Source organism: Orbicella franksi, chromosome 6, assembly GCF_964199315.1.
Source record: "Orbicella franksi chromosome 6, jaOrbFran1.1, whole genome shotgun sequence".
In the NCBI taxonomy this organism is placed as follows: domain Eukaryota; kingdom Metazoa; phylum Cnidaria; class Anthozoa; order Scleractinia; family Merulinidae; genus Orbicella; species Orbicella franksi.
This window is the reverse complement of record NC_138150.1, coordinates 31,650,353-31,673,081: the sequence shown is the minus strand read 5'-3', so window position 1 is coordinate 31,673,081 and position 22,729 is coordinate 31,650,353. Positions and strand designations below refer to the sequence as shown.

The following is a 22,729-nucleotide window of genomic DNA, read 5'->3' as shown; positions in this document are numbered from 1 at the left end:
GGAATGACTTTCTCTCCAGGGACTTATACTTATTGCAGAGAAATCAAATTTGAATTTCCTTGCATCGTTTATAACAGACATTAAAACTTTTTATTTCTGTGTAATATTCTACCAAATTTTACCGAGAGACTTTCTCTCCAGGGACTAACTTAACTAACTAGGATATTTTTGAATGGCGTTTTCAATGATTTATAGAAAGAAATGTCTTAGCATACTGCGGTTTACACTGAGGCCTGAGCATGAACCATATAAATAGCGTAATTTCAAAGCCATTAAGCCAAATGAAGAAAGGAAACTGCTTTCTGGAATGACTTTCTCTCCAGGGACTTATACTTATTGCAGAGAAATCAAATTTGAATTTCCTTGCATCGTTTATAACAGACATTAAAACTTTTTATTTCTGTGTAATATTCTACCAAATTTTACCGCTTACTTTTATAAAGCTTTTTCTTGAAAAAGGTTTTTCTTTTAAATGGTTAATTAAAAAATTAAAAGGCTGTTACAAAGAATAACACTTCGCTATGGGCCGTTTGATATTTTCAACCTAGTCAATTTTTAGTTTTTTATTCCTCAGTTCATCTCAGGGGACGTGAAACTGAAGGTAGATAGGTAAAAAACAAATAAACACTTCAAACGGTTGATCATTTTTCTAGGGTTTTGGAAAGCAAAGGAGAAAGAAATCTTGTTTCTTAAAACATAAACCAGAAACGAACATTCAAATAACAACATTGGCGGAAACGCATTATGCAGAACTCGAAATCTTTGTTTTGCTTTGGAAAGGAAGGAAACAGCTGGGATTTCCAAGATATGCAATGCATTTGAAATTTAAATAATAGTTTTATTTGTAAGCACGTCCTTAAGTTTAGTTATTATTTTATTTATTAGTTTATACCAAAAAAAGTAAATATTGCTTTTTACCACGCCATTTTATTGGGTGAAAATCATGCGTTAAATTATCAGTCTTAACACTTGCCAAAAGAAATCTGGGATATATTTTGCCTTGGGCGTTCACAGTTTCCAAGTGCATAACTTAGGCTATTATTCGTCACAGTATGTGTAGTTGAAGCCAATGACAATTGCTGCTGAAGTATTTCTGTTTTGACCGCGCTCAGTGTTGAAAATATTCCGTTCTTAGGTTTTTCACGACGTAAAGAAAAACAAAAAACAATCAAACGACATTAAAGTGGCTTATTTATCCTGTAACCTCCTCCAGGCTAATTTTTTGACATTGTGGTGGCTCAAATTGAAGATGAAGGTCAGCAAGAACGTTTTGCCTGCCTGTCTTTGGCAACGTTGATGGAAAAAGAAATACTTACCAAATAGCAAGCGAGAGAAAACGCAACAACTAAGTCTGTGGGCCCTACGATGTGACCTTTATGAATGCGTGTTTGAAATGTTCCGACTAACCGGTGCAGGTTATTTTAGAAAATCGATTCTCCAGATATAACCAAATGCTAGGCCGCAATTCTGATAATCATGTTCATTATAATAGCGATTGAATTCAGTGCGCCCTTAGAATGACTTGGCTAGCCAGAGAGCTTTGTTTTATCAAAGTATAAAACTCACTGCAAAGTGTGACAGATTATTTTAGTTTCATAAACTAAAAGCTTATGTATCAAGAAGCTAAATCTATGTGCCTTACTTTCATAAGACTCTCAGGTTCAGAGAGCACTTTAGAAATAAATGCATAAAACATTTGCATAACCCATCAGGCTGTCTGTTAGTAGTGTTAGCTGCATGTGAACTAGTGACTAGCAAACACCTTCACTTTGATTTTAGAGCTTGGTGGATAAATACATACCTACAAGTAGACGAATGTGAGGTTTGTGTTAGATAAAAGAAAAATGCATATCTACTGCTGTAGTCAGCGTTCTCTCTATACACTTTGAGGACTATACCAATTTAAAACTAAAAATTTATAATAATTAAAAGAGAAACGTCGTCCGTTTATAAAACTAAAGATAAAAGCAGTTCGTGAATTTTGTTCCAATTCGTTCTTGAACTGGAATCATGGTCCTCAACCCCCAACCCCACCCCCCGCCATCTTTGATACCATCTCAGAACTGTATTTTCACTCAAATATGACAACACTTCACAATGTATAAAAGTTAAAGGCGAAGATATATAGGATGACCAGTAACGGTAATTTAGTGAGAATAAGATTTCTACGCTAAACAAAAACAAATGTTAGAAATTCCAGACAAAGTGAACAAAAATGGACCGAGACGTGTAACAATTTTCAACAGTTATAAGCAGATGATGACCTTTTCAATATGAAAAACTGTTCTTTATTGTTCAGGCGACAAATGATAGATTGTTTGCTCCTTTTTTCATGAAGCATCACAAAAATAAGTTATTGTTAGTGAAGTACTACAATCTAGAATCATAGCTGGGAGATTTCGTTATGAAATCGCTGAAATAACTGAAGCAAAAAAAGAAACAAAAAAACACTTGAATCGCCGCCAAGTTAAAACTGACGATGGAAACGAGTCTTAATGTCTTCCTCCTGTCCCACAGAATTATATGCTATTTTGGGCTTGGTGCGTTTCCTTAATCTTAAGCAGATTATTGATAAGGCCCTTTTTAGAGAGTTCCACAATCAGATAATGAATTTGGAGACTGAGCAATTAAAGATCATTGTAATGCCGCTCACATATCACAGACTGTCCAAAAATTGAAGCTAAATTGACATGTTCTGTAATGAATCTCCCCTTTCCTGTTTTCTCTGTGTTTTCAAGTTGTCGTCTGCGTAGAGTAAGAAGTACTTCAATCTTACTTGACTGAGAGCGTGTCACCTCGTCACGTCAAGGTATGTTTACGAACGTTCACGTAAATTCCCCTAACTTTAATACACTGCCACAAATTGATGATAATAACACGAATTATAACGGATCATTATAGCGGACCGAGCACTCCACCAAAGAAGTAGCAATTTACGACTACTTCGATACGCGTCATAACGTTTCTTTTTGACATGGATTTGTATGGGCCCTCGTCTACCTTGGAGATGTCGTCGACAGACTTGAATGTTTGGCCATCACGAAGTAATTTTTTCTCCTTCTCTTTCCATTATTTCTATTGCCCTCTATAGTGAGCTAATTGTTTTTACTTCTATATCTCTACGGCGTTCAGGTTGCACGAAACATTGCTGTGCAGCGTAGTGTGCTACATTGCCGGTTTTCTCTTTCTATTTTTCTATGTTAGCTTCTTTAAATTTTAAAATTTCGTACTTTATTGTCGCGTATTGTCAGTTAAGAAAACCTCAAGGCAGGCCAGAAGCGAGGACTTTTATTAGAATTATTATTAGAATTAATGCCCCGCCCCCTCACTATATGAAATGACACTCCACTATGTATAAAAACGAATCTAGAATGGAAATATTTGTGCGGAACATTCGAGCTTGCCACCACAGTAGTGCCGCTGTGCATGATAGCGAGAGTGTCCTAAAACCAAGAAACAGCGGCCAAGTGGGTATCACACTGCGCTTTCTTTTGTTTCAATGAATTTGCTTGGCTTCTGGCAACGTGAGTGAAAAAAATATCTACACAGTTTAGATTACTTATGCTGGCGATAAAAAACCGTTTAGTAATTAAGTTACTTAAAGATGGTACGATGGTGAGTCACGGTAATTTAGTGAGTATAAGATTTCTGCGCTAAACATAAACAAAATGTTTCAAATTCCAGGAAAAACTGGAACGAAAATGGACCGAGACGTGCAACAATTTTCACTAGTTATAAGCAGATGATATCTGATAAACTGTTCTTTACATGTAGGTTGGTCCTTTTTTCCATAAAGCTTATCACAAATAAGGAATTGTTAGTAAAGCATCACAGTGGCTACTAATTTTAGCGAATAACTGAGAGGTTTCTTTATGAAATCGCGGAAATAACTGACCGAAAAAAAAAGAAGGTAAAAAAAAAAAAAAAATTGCATGGCTGCTGGCCACGTGAGTGAAAAATCTCTACATACAGTTTAGGTTACTATCTTGGCGATTTAAAAACGTTTAGTAAGTTACCTAAAGAGGATAGAATGACAAGTTACCGTAATTAGGTGAGCATTCAAAGATACTATTTCTGCGCTAAACGAAAACAAATGGTAAAATTTTCTGAAAACAAGGAACGAAAATGGATGGAGACGTGCAAAAATTTCAATAGTTATAAACAGATTATGACCTTTTTTGTATGATAAACTGTTCTTCATTGCTTAGGAGACAATTTTTGATAAATTGCTTCTTTTTCTATAAAGCCTAACAAAAATAAGGTATTGTCAGTGAGGTATGGCTACCAATTTTAACCGATCGCTGGGAGTTTTTGTTGTGAAATCGCTAAAATTACACACCCCAAAAAGACGCCACAGCGTCACGCAAACGATTTCTTCGCAGTTTTCCTCTATTTTTTAGTTGGGAGGTATAACAAAACACTTAATGACTGGTCCCGCAGGAAACAAAACTCAGTTTCCTTTGGGCCAGTCATTAAGTGCTTATTGTCGTCTCTGCTGTACTGATACCTGGAAATTAGCTCCTGTGTATTTAAAAAGCACTGAAAACTTAATTAGCTAGGAGCCCACTACCCCTTTAAGTGAAGGTAAGATTACCTGCATGTTACACAGAACATAGTTTTATTGAAAATCTTTAGCTATTCCAAAAACAAAACATCAATAAAAACAATATATCAGTGACAGTGATAATGACTGTCACTATCATGTTTGTGTGCTTGCCTAGATATTAAATAGATAAATATAACATATAACTCAACATATAGATACGTGAATAAACAAATCAACAGAAGTAAGTAACAAAATATAGTTGGCAAAAAGTAGTCAGGCAAGTGAGCAAAATAAAATAATGGAAATAGAAAGGGTAGTAGACGAGATTTAATTTACGTTTGAAGGGCGCTTTTCTTGAAACACAAAAGGGGATACCACTCCTTATCTTTACACAAATTCTAGCGAAGGAAAATGACTATGGTTTATTCTTGACTTTTTGGCGTGGACGGTTACCACTGTTGAGAACCATGTAAAGTAGGAATGAATCTGCTCGGGGCGAATAAGAGGACGTAACCAGGCAATGAGAGCTCAAAAAATTTACGGTTCGATCAATATAACAAGCGGTAAATATTCAGAAGAGCAGTAAATGGTACAAGATGTCGAAGTCTAGCCATAATACAAATTCCTTTACTTATTTTCAATGAGATATATAATCAATGTGATGCTTTCAAGAGAGACTATTAAAACTCCTAGTTATTTCACATTTGTTTTTCGTTCGAGCGATATCAACTGCTTGGATTTTTACTGATAGATTGAATATTTGTAGACTAACTTCGAAGTCCAGTTTATACTGGCAAGGATAAAAGATAACGAAGTCAGATTTTCTTGGGTTGAGTTTCTTGATATCTAACCAATCACACAATTTCGAAAATTCTTCATTGATGTCAATTTCGAGTTTGTTTAGATCTTTCTATGTGTATAATAAATTAGTATCATCAGCAAATAAATAAAAATCAAATTTGTAATTAAGCTTAACTACATACAAATACTTACCAAAATACAAAAATGCTTCATACTGGTAAGGAAAATTACCCAGTTCAGCTAAATTTCTTCAATTGCAGACGGAGAAGATAACATTCTGACCTCATTATAGATCCTACGCATTACGTTTAGGGTAAAAATAATATAAATAACGGTTCTAGAACTTTTGTGAAAGATAATTACTAATTTATATATGTTCAGTGATGTGGGCTTTTAAGTTTTTATTTGTTTAGTTAAAAGCGCCGAGTGACTCCGAAAGCCATGACCCAAGTGGCAATGACTTTCCACTCTTTTTTTCCAATCGTTTCTTTACTTATTGATGTTAAGGGTTAAAATGATAGAGCATAGCTTTTGCACGGCATCTGTGGTGACTATGTTTCTTATCTGCAAGACAGAAGTGAAAAATTATCACGAAACAACGAAACTGAACGAAACAACGAAACAATGAAACTCTCGGGACGTTCAGCCTTTAGACAGAGGATTAACAAATAGAAGGAGGCCTATCGAATGATGTTACCCAGACATTGTTTTCATCTCACCCGCACAAACTCGATTTGTATCAAAATGTGTTTTTCTCATCGGTGAAACAATTAGAATAGGGTAATGAACTCCGACCCGTGTTAACTGACGAGAACTGTATGCGACTTTGTTAACATATGAAGGGCATCGGTGCGTCATTTCCAAATTGCACTTGTAAATAATTTATAAAGATTCTGTTAAGCCGATGATGCGTATTTTGCAACTGAACCAAATTGTCGCCGAAGCATGATAAACCATGACCATGAGCTTATTATAATCAGTTGATTTTTCATCCAAGGCAATACCATCGCCTTAAACTGAATCTTTCCATCAACTTGAATCTTGGGACTAGCTTTGAAGAGCGCGGCCCAATATGGCAACCAGACATGGGTGCATGGTAAAAGTACCGTGACTAAGTGTCTGAGTACTAACAAAGCACTTGTCATACTCATTCTCGTACTCTTAATTTTGAAACTTCGCCTTTGATGGAATTTCAGTCTGAAAGTCTGACCCAAGCCCTGACTTAAGGAGCGCCGGGCTGTTGTGCAAACAGACTGCTCTCAGTAGCTAGGTAACCTGTCTTATTTTAACAACGGTTTCTGTAATATCAACCAATACTATCGGCTTTCAACTATGACCTCTCAGCTCAGTTACACAGTACTACAGTTTGATCAGTTCCGTCGGCCCGACAAAAGATTCCAAAGTTCAAAATATAGATTGCAAAATCCCTCTTACAGTATTATACCCCTGTCCAATTCTCAGAACTGAATACCAATTCTCAGAAGATGAATACTGTTGGCAAAGCTTGCTATCAGTATTCATATTCAATTCATTATCTATTACTTTTATGTATACGTAATGTTTGAAAAGCTTACTCTTGCACTCTGCGATGTCACGAACAGTTTGTTCGCATCAGATCGAATCTTTGATCAATATCTTCAATTGGACTTCCTGGTATTTCCTTTATTTTATGTGTGAAACGTTTGAAAACGTTACTCTAGTGTTCTTGCGATGTCTGAACAGTTTGTTCGCATCAGAATTTTGATTATCATCTTGGGCCCTCCAGGTATTTAATTTCTTTCGTGTGTAAGCGGTTTGAAAAAGTTTGTTCGCATCAGAGATGTTTGAAAATATCGTAATCTCATTCCGCGATCTTAAATATGTGACAATAAAGGAAACTGCTGTAATAGTTCGATTACTTAAAGTCTCTTTCTAATCATAAGCGCCCGTTGATTAAGTTTGAAAGCGTTTTGCACTAGTAGCTTTAGTGGTTTAGTGTTCAGTTAAATCAATAAGGCAGCTTTAAAGTAACTTTAAGTTCATGGTGTTTGTAGTCTGAGTACTTCTGAGATGACAGCGTGCGTGCAGTAAGCGTCTACGCCTTCTCTTGAACTGCTGAAGTCTGTAAGCGTCGGGGTATAGAGTTAAGTTGAGTCAACAGGGAATTAATTAATAACGTCACTGATTTTTTTCCATGCATAAGCATTTATACGTGAAAAAATGCAGTAATCTGAACGTAATTTTTCCACTTTCATTAAAATCTTCATACATCTAAAGATGAAAGAGTGTGCGCAAAGACTTGCATGTTTCTTTGCATGCAAGCGCCATTGCCCCAGCTGCATGCTGATCATGTGCCATTTTCAGGAGGCTCCCAAGATGGCCACCGCAAGTTTGAAGGCATTTTTTTTCCACGATCAATTTCATTTAATTCCTTCCAAAACTCATTAGGTAACACTTTCGTCAGTAAAAATATCCGACTTTGCTTGAACTTTGCTTGAAAGTTTAAAAAAAGCCGTGTGGGCGCATTCAATCATGGCGACATTTGAGTTCGCAGCTGGGGAGAAGTTAGCTCAGCCGAGTAGATATGAAAGGAATTTATCTCCAAAACAAACCACTGTGTCGATACTGTAGAATCGAATAAAGATTACTGTTGTCACTAATATGCGAGAAGAACAGCTTTGCATGATGAATAGTTTAGATTTCTGTGACGTCAGATTTCAAGGGCCAATTCATGATAAGTTTTCATGTTCCCGATGACATTTCTTTCGGTTGACTTAGCACCACTTTCCTAGGGCACATCGCAGCGGTCAATATTGATCAAACATGATTCCTTGCCGCACAGATCAGGACAAATAACTGACCACGGCCTTCATCAAAAATCTGGAAACTCAAAGATGAAGTAACAACGCAGCCCTTTTGCAGGTATTCTACTTATTTCTTGCTGTGAAATCTCTTAAATGAGATTCGATATACTTTTTAAAGCGTCATGGACCCGGAATGCCATTACACTCGATTTTCTTTGCGCATTGTTTACGCGCGCTCTTGCCATATTTAACTAGCTTTTCATTTTAAGCAGGCCAACTTGTTTTGCGCAATATAATCGTCGCTGAACTAACAAAGTAATCGTCTCTGCAAAACCTATTATAAACTGCTTCAAAATCCATGCGTTTTCGTAGCATAGTCAACTGAAACCTTAGAATCATAGCGACGCTTCAGTTTCTGTGAGGGCTTCCCTTCAGTCTTGCATAATTCGTATTGTCAATGTAGCTTAAGTCCTTCAAGTTTACCTTTACGTTTATTGTACCTTTAACTAAATTGTAATTAACTGGTCAAACGTTCGCGACCGCAGACCGGCGGCTGTTTGTATCACGCATCTGAACATTATTTTGAATATCTTGTGCAACCGTATTGTGCTCGATGTGCTCTAATTGACACGCTTCGACACTTAAAACAATAGCTTGGTTTCAGTAATGTTTGTTTGTTTCCATTTCGTCTTTCCTGTTGAAAATGATGTAGTACGAGTGTGATTGTAGCTAGCTATACATCTTATTTTTTGTCATTAATTGCTAACGCGACTTGTTAGCATTTTATTGGTTGCGTTTGACGGTTTTGTTACACAACAGCAGTAATTAACTTTGAGTAACAGCGAGCGATGTCTTTTCAATATGTGACCACGATCGCTCAAGATAGGGTAGAAGTTTCTTTTCTTTGAGTCCTCCGATGAGCGTCACGCGAAAATATCCAGTCCTGTATGATATGAGAACCCGTCTTAATTCAGTTATCTCAAGTGGTATGTAAGATTCATTCCACGTAGGCCAAGTTAAGTGCCCTATTATTTTCCTTTTGTGCTTTTTCATTTACACAAATATTCATTGGCTGTTGCACGAATACTACTTCCGGTATTTTTTGGATTATGTAACAGAATTTAAATGTACTTACATTTTGCGGTTAGTCAAAGGCTAGTATAAAACCCCAAGTCACTGCAAGTTTTAACCTCACTTCTTTCTAGACGTTCATCTTTGAGGGGTAAAAATTCAGTACTCATTATTATAAGTTTTCGTGATGTAAGTTACATTAGTTATGTCGTTTGAATATCCCCCTCTTCACTATTTGATGGTTAACTTAAATTCTGTCGACACAAGCCTCAGACTATGTTCAGGAGACGACAATTCACTCCAAATAATCACTATAGTTAATTGGATTAGGATTGCATGCATTTTGTATTTGCGCGTCCACTTCACAGAGAGTATTTTGATATAAAATAGCTATAGCGTTTGCTCTACAAACATTCTAACTACAAATGCATTAAATACTTGACCAAGGTTTTTTGCTTTTCTCTGTTTTTGCAGAAGGAGAAAGCTTTTTTAGAACATGTCGTTCGGTTTTAAAACTTGTTTCGTGAGTATGCGAAACTGCTAGCCGCACCTTATCAAGATAAATTAGTTCTCGACCATTGCTTGAGGCATAAGATAGAAACAATCAATCACTCAAAGCAGTAAAATAGCATGTTATGTTTTTTTTTTAAATTTCCGACAGCTATAATTAGCTATTGCGACATATGTTTCTTCATACAGATTTCACTCCAGCCTCAAACAAACGAAACGTTAAGAGCGAGAGCCGCATGGTGTGAACGAAATCACTGAAAGAATTGAAATAATGTAACGGATGTCACCTTTATTATATTTTCGTCGTGATGCGATTCAAAATGCAGGCATGGTTGGCGTGACTCTCTAATCGAGCACAAATCAATCAGTTGCCACTGCGCTCACATATGCAACTAAGAAATCATGATCAATTAGTGCAAATCTGAAATAAACAAGGAAATATATATATTTTTGGTTGTTCAGCAGTGCTGGTACTGGCTCTGCAGGTCGTCTTGAATAGCGGGGAAAAAATATAGTCTAAACGTCACTTTAACACTGCATTCATTTGTCAAGAAACAAACTTGCCTTGTCAGTTCGTAGCTGTCCTCTTTCAAAATAAAAGTTGAAGTTTCCTACGTGTCTATGCAAATGATGTTCTGACCTTTTTGTTTTTAATGAGGTTTTTGAATCCGTGCTTGATCTCACGCCGGGTCAGTCAATCGAGCTCCCGCTGTCTCTTTTCTACCGCTAATAAAGTTGCACATGGTTGAAAAATCTTGATTGTTTGAGAGCTTTTAATGTCAGTGCTGCTTTCTAGTCATACACCAACTTTGACTTGCTCAGCCCATTCAGGATTTCGCATCGCGTTCATGATGTGGTTATCTATTTGTTTATTCATCTTTTTTTTTTTCACAGTTTGTGTTTTCTTTGGCGTCCCTTTCAATAAACTAACATATTTACATATGAGCAGTTTTAAACGGTTTCAAACTGAATTATTAATCCACCCAATATCTCCGCCGGTTTCGAAACTGAATGTACTCATTAAAACTCGCTAAATCTACTCATTAAAAGAAAAGCTGCACAGCTAACCAGTCAGAAAGAACTTCCCACGTATAGAGCCATGAAGTGTGTGTGTGTGTTTTTTTTCCTCTTCAAGATTTAGGCCATTTCATATTCTTATTGACTTCTTGCTCTAAATGCTTTTACTTCGCCTTTTTCTATGAGGGAATTGACCACTAGTGTTCGTACACTAGAAAACGTGAGCGAATTCATTTGTTGATTGTTCCTTGATCCAGAAGACCTTTTTTTGTCCACAAATGTAACCATCGATCAAGAAATTTTCCAACATAAGCGAACAAAGAAAAGGCTCCTCTTCCTCTTTTTCCTTTATCCTATATTCGTTCAGAAGTTTTAATATTTATATCTCATACAGAACAATTCTCAAAGGTACCCCATCACTCCGAACGTCCGTTAAACTAATCTAGGAAATAAAAAAGGTGCTAATATATGTAACAAATATGCTATATCAATGGGTTAAACAATATTCTATTCTATAATTCTATTTATATATACGAAATTTTAGCTTTAAATCTTTAGTTTTACATTTTTAACCTTTTATACTAATTTTAAACTAATTTTTGGCATATTATAAGGTTTATAAATTTTCTTATTTTATTTTTAGCAGGGCCTCTATTGATAGCAGTTTTATTTATAGAACTAACAGAGATGCCCTGAAAAAGTAAAGGTTTTACTTACTTACCTAATACGAATCAATAGATTTGAAGGCGGCTAATCTCGGCTAGACGCGCCTGAGCGTCGACAGACAGACCGACAAATCAGTTAGCAGAAGGCCAAAAGGCAGTTCTCTATTATAAGAGAAACTGTTGCTGTAGATTTTTAAATTGCAAAGAACGTTTTTAAAGGTAGGAGTCGGGGTAAAAAAAAATTACCTTAATTTTCTATTTAATAAATAAATAAACCTTGAAGAAGTGTTCTCAGGAATTCAAGTAAAGCTGATTAACCATGTTAAAATGGGCTAATTTTAGACCCATCTGGCCCGTACGTCAGTGCCCTAGTGGTTTGCTAATTATAAACGTAGAAGTGGGAGACAGTCAGCCAAAATAATTCCTGCATCGAGAATATGTAGCTGGATTACAAAGTCGGAGTTAGTGTACAGTAATTTAAGGCAAAAACGATTCCCCCTAGATACGTCCAAGATCAAGTACGTCTGAAAATGTGTAAAGTTATAAAAGTAAACTAACCTGAAGAAGGGCTATGTAAAATACGCTTTATAATAATCACGCACATGTGGTATCCCAAAATAAATAACATGTACTATATTATACACTTTCGCGAGGGAAACATTTAGTTTTGTTTTACCGAGAATCGAGATTCGAGGGAAAGCAAAACTAACTCTTTCCCAAGAGGCCAATGATTAAGCCGTGTGTTTTTTTTTTAAATAGCTGAAGTTTGGTGTAAAGTTTTAAGACAAGGAAAAGTCAAAGTAACATATGGTTAGTGGGAGAGCGGGCAACTATTGCTTAATTGTTGCCCGCTGGGGAAGAAAAGTTAGATTTAGCCAATGCCACGTGACTATAAAACAACCAATAGAGGTGCCCGTTAGATTCAGCTAAACTCCAGCTTGATAACAAAGAACAAAACTTGGATAGTGAGTTTTTATTCTGATTTTCATTTGCAGCGCCTGCCTTAAAAATGCAACTCGACATGGCTTTATTCTTTGAAAATTTCTTTCACAGCGACGTTTCGCATTTTGCAGCAGTCTGTTTTTAGGGTCCGCTGTCTAGAATTTTTTTTTTTAAGTTAATAAACATTAAAATAAATGAAAAGAAAATGCCAAGTCAAGGAATTTCTGGTTAGAACTGAAAGGCGTCGACATTTGAACTGTTTAATCGTCGCCCACCAAGACGCTTTAGGTTCAGGTCCCGTCCACACGCATCCGGCGAATTCGGCAGCGAGTCCTGGTATTTTTGAATCCGCTCTCCAGAGTGGAAAAAATAAATCCGCAACAAATTCGATAACGTGTGGACGGTGAATCCGGATATTTTCGAATCCGATGATGTAGCAAAATCGTGTCCAGTCTCTTACCGAAAAATAAACTAATATGGCGGCACAAAGTGTAGGCCTAGTTTCTCTAGAGTGGATCCGGAAACCATCGGATGCGTGTGGACAGGCGAACTCGATTTGAATACGTTACGTGTGGACGGGGAACTTTTGAATCCGGAAAGAAAAAGTTGCGGATTCAAAAATATCCGGACACGTGTGGACGGGGTCTAAATGTCGCTCGGAAACATCGAAATAGACCAATTTCGATAAATTAAAATTCAGCCCAAAACAATAGACCTCTGCAGAGTTTGTGGGGTTTATTCCCCAGAGCCTCGTTCTGAGGTCTGTTTTGTTAGGCTGAATTTTAATATATCGAAATTGGTCTATTCTCGGGAAAACAAAACTAACTGTATCCCTCGGGACTGGTAATCAAGTGTATATCGTCACATGGTGGGGCCTGAGGCTAGACTTTGATCTACCGACAAGAAGTACTGGTCGTGTGGACATCCTGACACATATTGAAAGGAGCAGGCCATAAAATTTCTCGCCATGAAATTATTGTTTCTTTCTCATAAATGGTTGTCTATTTTAAACGTTTCAAACTTTGTTTTTCTTAGCAAATCCATGTTTGAGCGTTGATTTCAACAGGATCATCAGGAGAGTAAACAAGACATCCTGCTTTGTTGTTTTTATTTCGCAGCAGGCCCACCTTTTTGAAAAGAAATTTCGAATACACGCAGCAAAACATCACGTATTAAAAAATCAAAAATACATCGGCTAAATATCTCGACAAATCCAGCAATAACAAGCGTCAAAACTAATGGCTCTTATGTTATTCTTTGCATTAAATAACATACGGAAACAGAGTCGCCCTTTTGTGGACTTTTCCTCTTAAAATGGATCGAAGTTTGCTTGCTTTGATCGACATCATATGCCAGCCATCTGCTTGTCGTATAATAATAAAATATACGACCAATCGTTTGATATGTTTTATCGTTATCAATATTCTTTACAAGTCTTATTTAAGCTCAAAAGTAATTACCTATAAACAAAAATCAAAACAGTAACCATCACAATATATCCAATAATGGTTTCTTCATTGCAATGATCTCGGAATTATCGCCTCGCATAATAATTCATGTTATAAACTGCTAAAGAAAGAGTGCGACGTGCGACGGCAAGTGCTTTCAAAATAATTAACATATGTGCTCGCGGTATAATTTTCAAATTATGTTTTCTATGAGCCGTATTTTTTAATTCATTTTTTTATGTCGCTAATTACTCTGATTTGTTTCCCTTTTTGCAGGTAAACTTCTGAGGAATACTAGAGCGAATTTGGACAGTTTAAAGCCTCGGAAGGGTTAGATTTTTAGAAGTAAAGATAAAGAAACAATCACCTTGACTACCTTTACGTTTGAACTTTAGTAGCCAAACGCATTGGCGGTTTGTCGTCGATAACGCAGAATTGCCATTTTGAAGAAAATAACACCCGGAAGGTTCAAGGAAATTAATTTCATTTTAAGCCTAAATCCAGCAGACGGAGAGTTTTGTTCCGTGACTTTAAATCCGACGAGTTCCGCTGCCGCGAGCTATGGTTGTTTGTGATTAAGGTAACAGTTTCTTGGAAATATGGCTGTTACGCCTTTCGGATTGCTCCTCGGTTTGGTTCTTCTTGTTTACGTCCCTTCGCCTACCACCGGAGAAGTCAAGCTTGGTCTCCTAATACCGTTTAAGGAGACTGCTTCACTTGGTAACTCGTATCATCGCGGTGAGTTCTATGCCTCGGCCATGAGTATCGCCGTAGATGACATAAACCGAAGGCCGGACCTGCTACCTGGTCAAAATGTTACATTCATGTGGAACGATACCCGCTGCGAAGAGTTTCAGACACTACAATCGATCGTTTGGCAACTGAATGAAGGCGTTACGGCATTTATCGGCCCGGGATGTAGTTGTAACACGTCCGCCAGGATGGCAGCGTCGTTTAACAAGACCATGATATCGTATGTAAGTAGCCCACTTATTAATCAGTTGTGTGTGATAATTCATTCGAATGCGTACTTGTCTTAACTGCTGGAGTTAGGGAAATGAAGACATCTTTAATGGAGTTTAAACCACGTTTTGAACAGCAAGCACGAAGGCCCAAAGTTCTATTTTCTTTGTTATACATACTGCTAAATTTTCGTAATGAGATTTTCAGTGTTGTCATGTTTGTTTTAAGTTCATCTCACAAATTAACGGTATGTAGCGGTTCGTTAAAGTGCAAAATTCGAAAAAAATGGCATTCTTTCGTTTCGTGTCATTTTTTTCGGATTTTTCTTTGAATTAAATTTTCACGTTCTATGTTTATATTAACAATAAACATCGCAAAAAATTCAACATGTTCTGTCCTGAGGTTAGAATATTGACTCTTTTTGCTGGATCCATACATTTCTCTAATCGTGAGTTCTGAGAACTTGGTGCCACATCAATACAATATCCGCTGTCTTATTGACAATACATTGATGCTACAGATGAACTTCGGTCTTGTTTATTCTTGAGCATTTTTTTAAAAGTTCTGAGTTTCCAGGCAGGTTTTTTTTCGACATGTTTGTAATATTCACAGTTTATTATGCCGCTTTAGTTTTGGTTACGTTCTACTTCATTGTATTACAATAAACCTTTCTTAAGTGCGCAAATAGGGCATTTTAAAGTTTACCATAAATAAAGCTGAACATCTGGATTTTTAGAATTAACAATTATGATAGCTTTTTCGGGCACGCTGTACCACCCTTTGCTAAAACGCTGTCATTGGCAATAGGAAAATTAACAAGGTTAAATCTATTTTTTGCTAGTTAACCTCCTCGAGTGGTTTTTATATACTAGTTCGTCGTTCACTGCGGTTTCTTTCGAATTGATTTAAATGAGCGATTTCTTTCTTCAATACATATAGATTTTGTCAGGCAAATTTGCCTCCGTCAGGCGGCAGGCAAATGATCCAAGGCTTTTAATCGCTTTTATTTCGTTTAATTCGAAGAAGCAGATAAATGCTTTTTACTTATCAGCAGACTCTCTTCTGAGAAATTACCTGTCGTCTTTGTATTGTGATCTTTTATATTATTATGTCAAGCGTCGCTCACTGTGTGGCATTAATTTACATACACAACAAGGACAATTTCAAAATCATTCAAGGTCGATTGTGTTATAACGAGAGAATTAGAGAACTGATCATAACATCAGCAATTAAAACAGTGGTAAATTTCCGAAGTTGGATTTTAATCGGCTTGGTGAGAAAATTCTGATGGTTCACTTAAGTCAGTGTTTGAATAAGCAAGCATGTAACTAAAAGCCAAGGGTTGTGTTGAAAAAGGTTTTTTATGGTAATTTTAAAAAGAAAAGTCGGGTCTCCTGGCATTTGGGATTAAAGCTGTGAAATGCATATTGTATTTATTATTTTTTTCTCGCTGTTTTTCTTATCATTTATGGCCAGATCAGAGAACAGAAAATCTTTTCTAATCACTTCGTACTGATTCATTCGTAATTATGCAATCAGTGCAAAGCGCAACGGTTATCGTGAAGGACATTAGGCGAAGTGAGGGTTTTAAACATGCAAATTACGTTGATAGCGGTCAGATACTGGTCAGATGTTCCAGATATCGTTTTGACCTTTTTATCAATCGATCCTGTCAAATTGAACGTAATGAAAACAACTCCAGTGCAGGTGAAAAAGTTAACACTGCGTCACGGTATGAATTCTCTGAAAAACGTCTATTGACTATACGACACAGGCATTCGACAGCGGTGCTGAAGAAACTGTTGTGGGGCACTGACTGCCGAGTAAATCGTAGAACACCACTTTTACTAATTATTTCATGAAAGACGTTTCTTACCAGAAATGGCGATAATCACAGGTTGGGAGAAGAAGAAGAATAACAACAACAACAACAACGTTAGACGGAGTCTGGAGCAAACCACGACGAGCACCGCCAAACGAAAGGTTTAATGGGCAAAACAAACGCTGTACAAGTGTGTTCAGTAAACCTTTGCACACTTCATAGCCGTCCTCTGCAAAAAAAAACACAAAATGACCGCGAACGCGAACGATGAGTCGAACTGCTAATTTTTCGTGTTTCCATTTAGAATTGAACGCTGTCATTACATATTTAGCCTGAGCGAGGTTTTAGAGCTATAGGCACCCTGGACAAATTTAATTTTACAAGGCGTTGTCCTCGGAGTCGCTGTCGTCATTGTTAAGATCCCTATATTTGCATTTCGGATGCTGGAAGGTCGATACACTTCTTTAACGTGGGGTCTGTCATCCTAAGTGGCTGCTTTGTGCTTTGCATGCTCATGTTTTATCCCAAGGCCAGTCGAACGCAGATGAGTATCGTGTAAAAACCGTAAAAAGTCACATAAATTGCAGTTCTCTGCCAAGGATTCAGCGATTAAGTTGTCGAGCGTTTCAGTAGGAAGTTTTGCGCTCCTGCTGAAACAATCTCGTTCACGTTACTTCGCCGATGCAATACCTTTTCATCTTCCCCATTACTACAAGGCAATCTTTTGTATCTTCTTCAGTGTAGCGCTTTGAACACTTAAAGGCCATCGTCATCAATAACGTCCTTAAACATGGCGAATTGGTACTCGGGGCTTTCCCGCTCCAAACCAAGTAATTATTACAGTATTTCTCTTTCCATAGCTTCCCGTTCTCGGGGATCTCGCTTCTTAATTGACCTCAAATCTATATGTTGGGGAGGCAGTGATATCTGGTGGAATAACATTGAAAATTGTGACGCTTTAGGCGGCAAGGCACCGGACGTTATTTTCGCTCGTAGGCATTCGTAGACGGTAGACGTTGTCGAGCAATTTGAACTACCCTTTCGCTGCGACGTGTAGTATTAGATGGCAGAGAGAACCTTAAACGAACGTCATAAATCAAGGCTTAATCCGGCTACTGTAACTCAAGAACGCGTATATTATATAACTGTATGTACAGCATAAATTACATAGCCGTTACAGAACATAAGCGCGCATATAAGTGCGACACCACCCGGATGGTTGGGCGGCCAATTAACTCCAGCGCAATATACACATCTCGCTTAATCTCTCTTAAAACAATACCTCAATATCCCCTCACAGCCTGCATTTCATTAATCCCCTACATATACCTACACAGCCTACAGCTCATTAATCCCTCACATATACCTACACAGCCCACTCCTCATTAATCTCCCACATATACCTACTCAGCGTACATTTCATCAATCCCCTACATATACCTACATGTACACAGCCTACATTTCATTAATCCTCCACATATACCTAAACAGCCTACATCTCATTAACCCCCTACACAGCCTACATCTCATTAACCCCCTCTAAAGATATCTACGCAGCCTACATTTTATTAATCCCCTACACATAACTACACAGCCCACATCTCAATAATCTTCCACATATACCTACACAGCTTACATCTCATTAAATCCCCCTAATATACCTACACAGCTTACATCTCATTAATCCCACACATATACCTACACAGCCTACATCTCATTAAATCCCCCACATATACCTACATAGCCTACAACTCATTAATCCACCACACATACCTACACAGCTTACATCTCATTAATCTCCCACATATACCTACACAGCTTACATCTCATTAAATCCCCCACATATACCTACACAGCACACATGTCATTAATCCCCCACATATACCTACACAGCTTACATCTCATAAATCCCACACATACCTACATAGCCTACAACTCAGTAATCCCCCACATATACCTAGACAGCTTACATCTCATTTATCCCCCGGCCACATATACCTACATAGCCTACAGCTCATTAATCTCCTACATATACCTACACAGCCCACATCTCATGAAATCTCCCACATATACCTACACAGCCTACAGCTCATTAATCCCCCACATATACGTACACAGCTTACATCTCATTAATCCCCCACATATACCTACACAGCTTACATCTCACTAAATCCCCCACATTTACCTACACAGCCCACATCTCATTAAATCCCCACATATACCTACACAGCTTTTATCTCATTAATCCCACACATATACCTACACAGCTTACATCTCATTAAATCCCCCACATATACCTACACAGCACACATGTCATTAATCCACCACATATACCTACACAGCTTACATCTCATTAATCTCCCACATATACCTACACAGCTTACATCTCATTAAATCCCCCACATATACCTACACAGCTTACATCTCATTAATCCCACACATACCTGCATAGCCTACAACTCATTAATCCACCACATATACCTACACAGCTTTTATCTCATTAATCCCCCACATATACCTACACAGCTTACATCTCATTAAATCCCCCACATATACCTACACAGCACACATGTCATTAATCCCCCACATATACCTACACAGCTTACATCTCATAAATCCCACACATACCTACATAGCCTACAACTCAGTAATCCCCCACATATACCTAGACAGCTTACATCTCATTTATCCCCCGGCCACATACACCTACATAGCCTACAGCTCATTAATCTCCATATACCTACACAGCCCACATCTCATGAAATCTCCCACATATACCTACACAGCCTACAGCTCATTAATCCCCCGCATATACGTACACAGCTTACATCTCATTAATCCCCCACATATACCTACACAGCTTACATCTCACTAAATCCCCCACATTTACCTACACAGCCCACATCTCATTAAATCCCCACATATACCTACACAGCTTTTATCTCATTAATCCCCCACATATACCTACACAGCTTACATCTCATTAAATCCCCCACATATACCTACACAGCTTACATCTCATTAATCTCCCACATATACCTACACAGCTTACATCTCATTAAATCCCCCACATATACCTACACAGCTTACATCTCATTAATCCCACACATACCTGGATAGCCTACAACTCATTAATCCACCACATATACCTACACAGCTTTTATCTCATTAATCCCCCACATATACCTACACAGCTTACATCTCATTAAATCCCCCACATATACCTACACAGCTTACATCTCATTAATCCCACACATACCTGGATAGCCTACAACTCATTAATCCACCACATATACCTACACAGCTTTTATCTCATTAATCCCCCACATATACCTACACAGCTTACATCTCATTAAATCCCCCACATATACCTACACAGCACACATGTCATTAATCCCGCACATATACCTACACAGCTTACATCTCAAATCCCACACATACCTACATAGCCTACAACTCAGTAATCCCCCACATATACCTAGACAGCTTACATCTCATTTATCCCCCGGCCACATATACCTACATAGCCTACAGCTCATTAATCTCCTACATATACCTACACAGCCCACATCTCATGAAATCTCCCACATATACCTACACAGCCTACAGCTCATTAATCCCCCACATATACGTACACAGCTTACATCTCATTAATCCCCCACATATACCTACACAGCTTACATCTCACTAAATCCCCCACATTTACCTACACAGCCCACATCTCATTAAATCCCCACATATACCTACACAGCTTTTATCTCATTAATCCCCCACATATACCTACACAGCCCACATCTCATTAAATCTCCCACATATACCTACACAGCCTACATCTCATTAATCCCCCACATATACCTACACAGCTTACATCTCATCAATCCCCCACATATACCTACATAGCCTACAGCTCATTAATCCCTCACATATACCTGCACAGGCTACATCTCATCAATCCCCCACATACCTACACAGCCAACCATCTCATTAATTCCCAGCATATACCTGCACAGCCCAGGTCTCATGAATCCCTCACATTTACCTCAACATCGTTTCTAGAGTCATTACTCATTATATTCAGTGGTTATCAACTCATGTAGAACCAAGTGGTCTTGATATCTTGGAACAAGTAAATTGACTATCTTATTCAAATTATCCGCGTTTTTAGCCTGCGAACAGGCTCTCGGCTGGGTTAATGGGTTTAGTGCGAGCTAACCAACTGTGGTCTAAGACGAGCGAGGAGAGCCGAAATCGGAATGGTGACTGTTACGAGTATCGTTGTAGAGCAGGGTTGTTTCCAGACAGAACTCAGGATCGCCGCTAACAGCAACAAACTAATTTATTTCCGTAAGATAACTTCACGAATTTACAGCACTAAGCTTCTTCAAATTTGAATCAATCTCTCTTACAGCAGAACCTCTCGCTCTAATATACATGAGGCTTAAAGTTCTAGAAACTTCTATTTGGAACTAAATTAAGTAGTTTGACACAGTTTCTAATATGAGTAATGACATAAGGATTAGAATGTTCTGGAATGTCCTTATACAAATTGGTCACGGCTGAATGACTTCAGGTTCTAAATTGTTCTAGAACTAGACTCAGACAATTTTTTCGTAACAGTGACGAGGGGAAGCGCTATTCCCGGAATTCTTTTTTCCGCGCTTAACGGCTCGTTTCGCTCGTCGGAGTTTTTTTTACGCTTTCGCTGGGAGCCTGTTCGGAGGCTAGTTCACATTCACGTTCACGTTCACGTTCACGTGAACATATTTACCGATGTATTTTTGTGGTTGAATCGGCAAAGTTCTTCTTCCGTGATGTGTAATTTAAAAGAAAAATTCAGCGTAATGCGTGATTGGTACCCCACCTTTGCCACCCTTACATTTCTCTGTTAGTACTAGTTTAGAATAATCGTGACTTTCTCCATAGCCAATTTATTACTCTGATGATTGGCGCTTAATGTGTTTTGTCAGAAGCATGTCACCTAGGTGATATGCTTCTAGTTTTGTAAATATCTAAGATAAATGGGCATAGCACTGATTGGTGGATAATATTGTCAATGCCACGCAGCCTGTCGGTCGTGCATTTCACTGAGCACTTAAAAAACTTCAGTTAAAATAAGTAACACGAGAGAGGTTTCTACTTAACCCCAATTTTAGTGTTTTAGTGTATTCAGTGTTCAAGTAAGATTTGTGAGAATCATGGAGCTGAGAAATTTCCCATTGATGATTAGTGCGGCGAATGCAAGCTACGACGCACGGTCAACTCGCCAAAAAAGCGAACAAAACCATACAACAAAGACATCATAGTCGTCGGTTTTCATAACGTTTTCGCTCTATTAACTATGATAACGTTTAAGTGAAGACAAACCTCACTCAAAATTTAAATTATAACGGAAAGTAAAACAAACAGAGAGATAAGCGACCGGGATGCCATCATTTTGACCAGGACAATGATTTAGATTACAGAACTTTTTATTGATAGTAATAGATACAACTGAATTTTTCCATCCCTCCTTTTCCACACGTTTTTAATAGTTCTTCTTTCACACCACAGATGTGCAGCAACCCCGAGGTCTCATACAAGAAGCTATACCCGACCTTCATCCGCACGTTCGCTATTGACACTAAACTCACACCGAGTCTACTTTCACTTCTCAAATATTTCAACTGGAAAAGGGTGGCAATCATCTACGAGAACGTAACGAAATGGATTGAAATGAAGAATAACATGGTGAAACGCTTGAGAGCCAAGGGAATAACTGTGTCACAAGAGCTTTTATCACATCCTGCGGCACTCTACAGACCACGAAACCACACCGATTTTTTCAGGGACATCTTTAGAAAGATTAAACAGGAAGCTCGAAGTACGTTTTAACTTTGATGTTGCTGCCTCGTAAAGAATGGCTGCATGTTTAACACTACTATCACTTTTTACAATAACTAAGAGAATTCTCGCGCGCTCATTGGAAGAAGATGGTGTTGCATGTTCTTCTATTTGGTTTAGAATATCTGAAAAAGGGAAAATACGGTATTTATATCTGAGAAGGGACAGTGATTGCGTTGGAAACCCAACGTCCGCGACATAGATACAACCCCAATATTAGGTATAAAGCAGCTCTATTCTAAAATCTGATAGATGGCGTCATAAAATGTCCAAAACTTTGC

At 37.9% G+C, this 22,729-nt stretch overlaps 1 protein-coding gene and 1 long non-coding RNA gene across 11 annotated transcripts in view; one reads left to right on the top strand and one right to left on the bottom strand.

The window, feature by feature from the left end:
- LOC145488988 (uncharacterized) overlaps positions 1-21,254 on the bottom strand; it is a 145,802-nt gene extending 124,548 nt beyond the window's left edge. The window contains exons 1-6 of one of the 5 annotated variants that reach the window (XR_014049550.1): positions 19,990-21,254; positions 19,533-19,916; positions 19,384-19,458; positions 18,940-18,977; positions 18,305-18,753; positions 18,084-18,266 (exon numbers count right to left, since the gene is read on the bottom strand). This is a non-coding gene — a long non-coding RNA (uncharacterized LOC145488988). Of the gene's footprint in view, positions 1-18,083; positions 18,754-18,939; positions 18,978-19,383; positions 19,459-19,532; positions 19,917-19,989 lie in introns of those variants that run through there. The other 4 variants (XR_014049551.1, XR_014049548.1, XR_014049547.1 and 1 more) reach the window with 4 other exon arrangements.
- Positions 1-22,729, top strand: part of LOC145488976 (atrial natriuretic peptide receptor 1-like) — a 62,631-nt gene that overhangs the window by 15,628 nt on the left and 24,274 nt on the right. For 3 of the 6 annotated variants that reach the window (XM_081467844.1, XM_081467845.1, XM_081467846.1), the window contains exons 2-3: positions 14,060-14,760; positions 22,119-22,428. In XM_081467844.1, coding sequence (XP_081323970.1) covers positions 14,383-14,760; positions 22,119-22,428 — 688 coding nt within the window. In that variant the 5' untranslated portion in view covers positions 14,060-14,382. Of the gene's footprint in view, positions 1-5,977; positions 8,249-14,059; positions 14,761-22,118; positions 22,429-22,729 lie in introns of those variants that run through there. The other 3 variants (XM_081467848.1, XM_081467847.1, XM_081467843.1) reach the window with 2 other exon arrangements.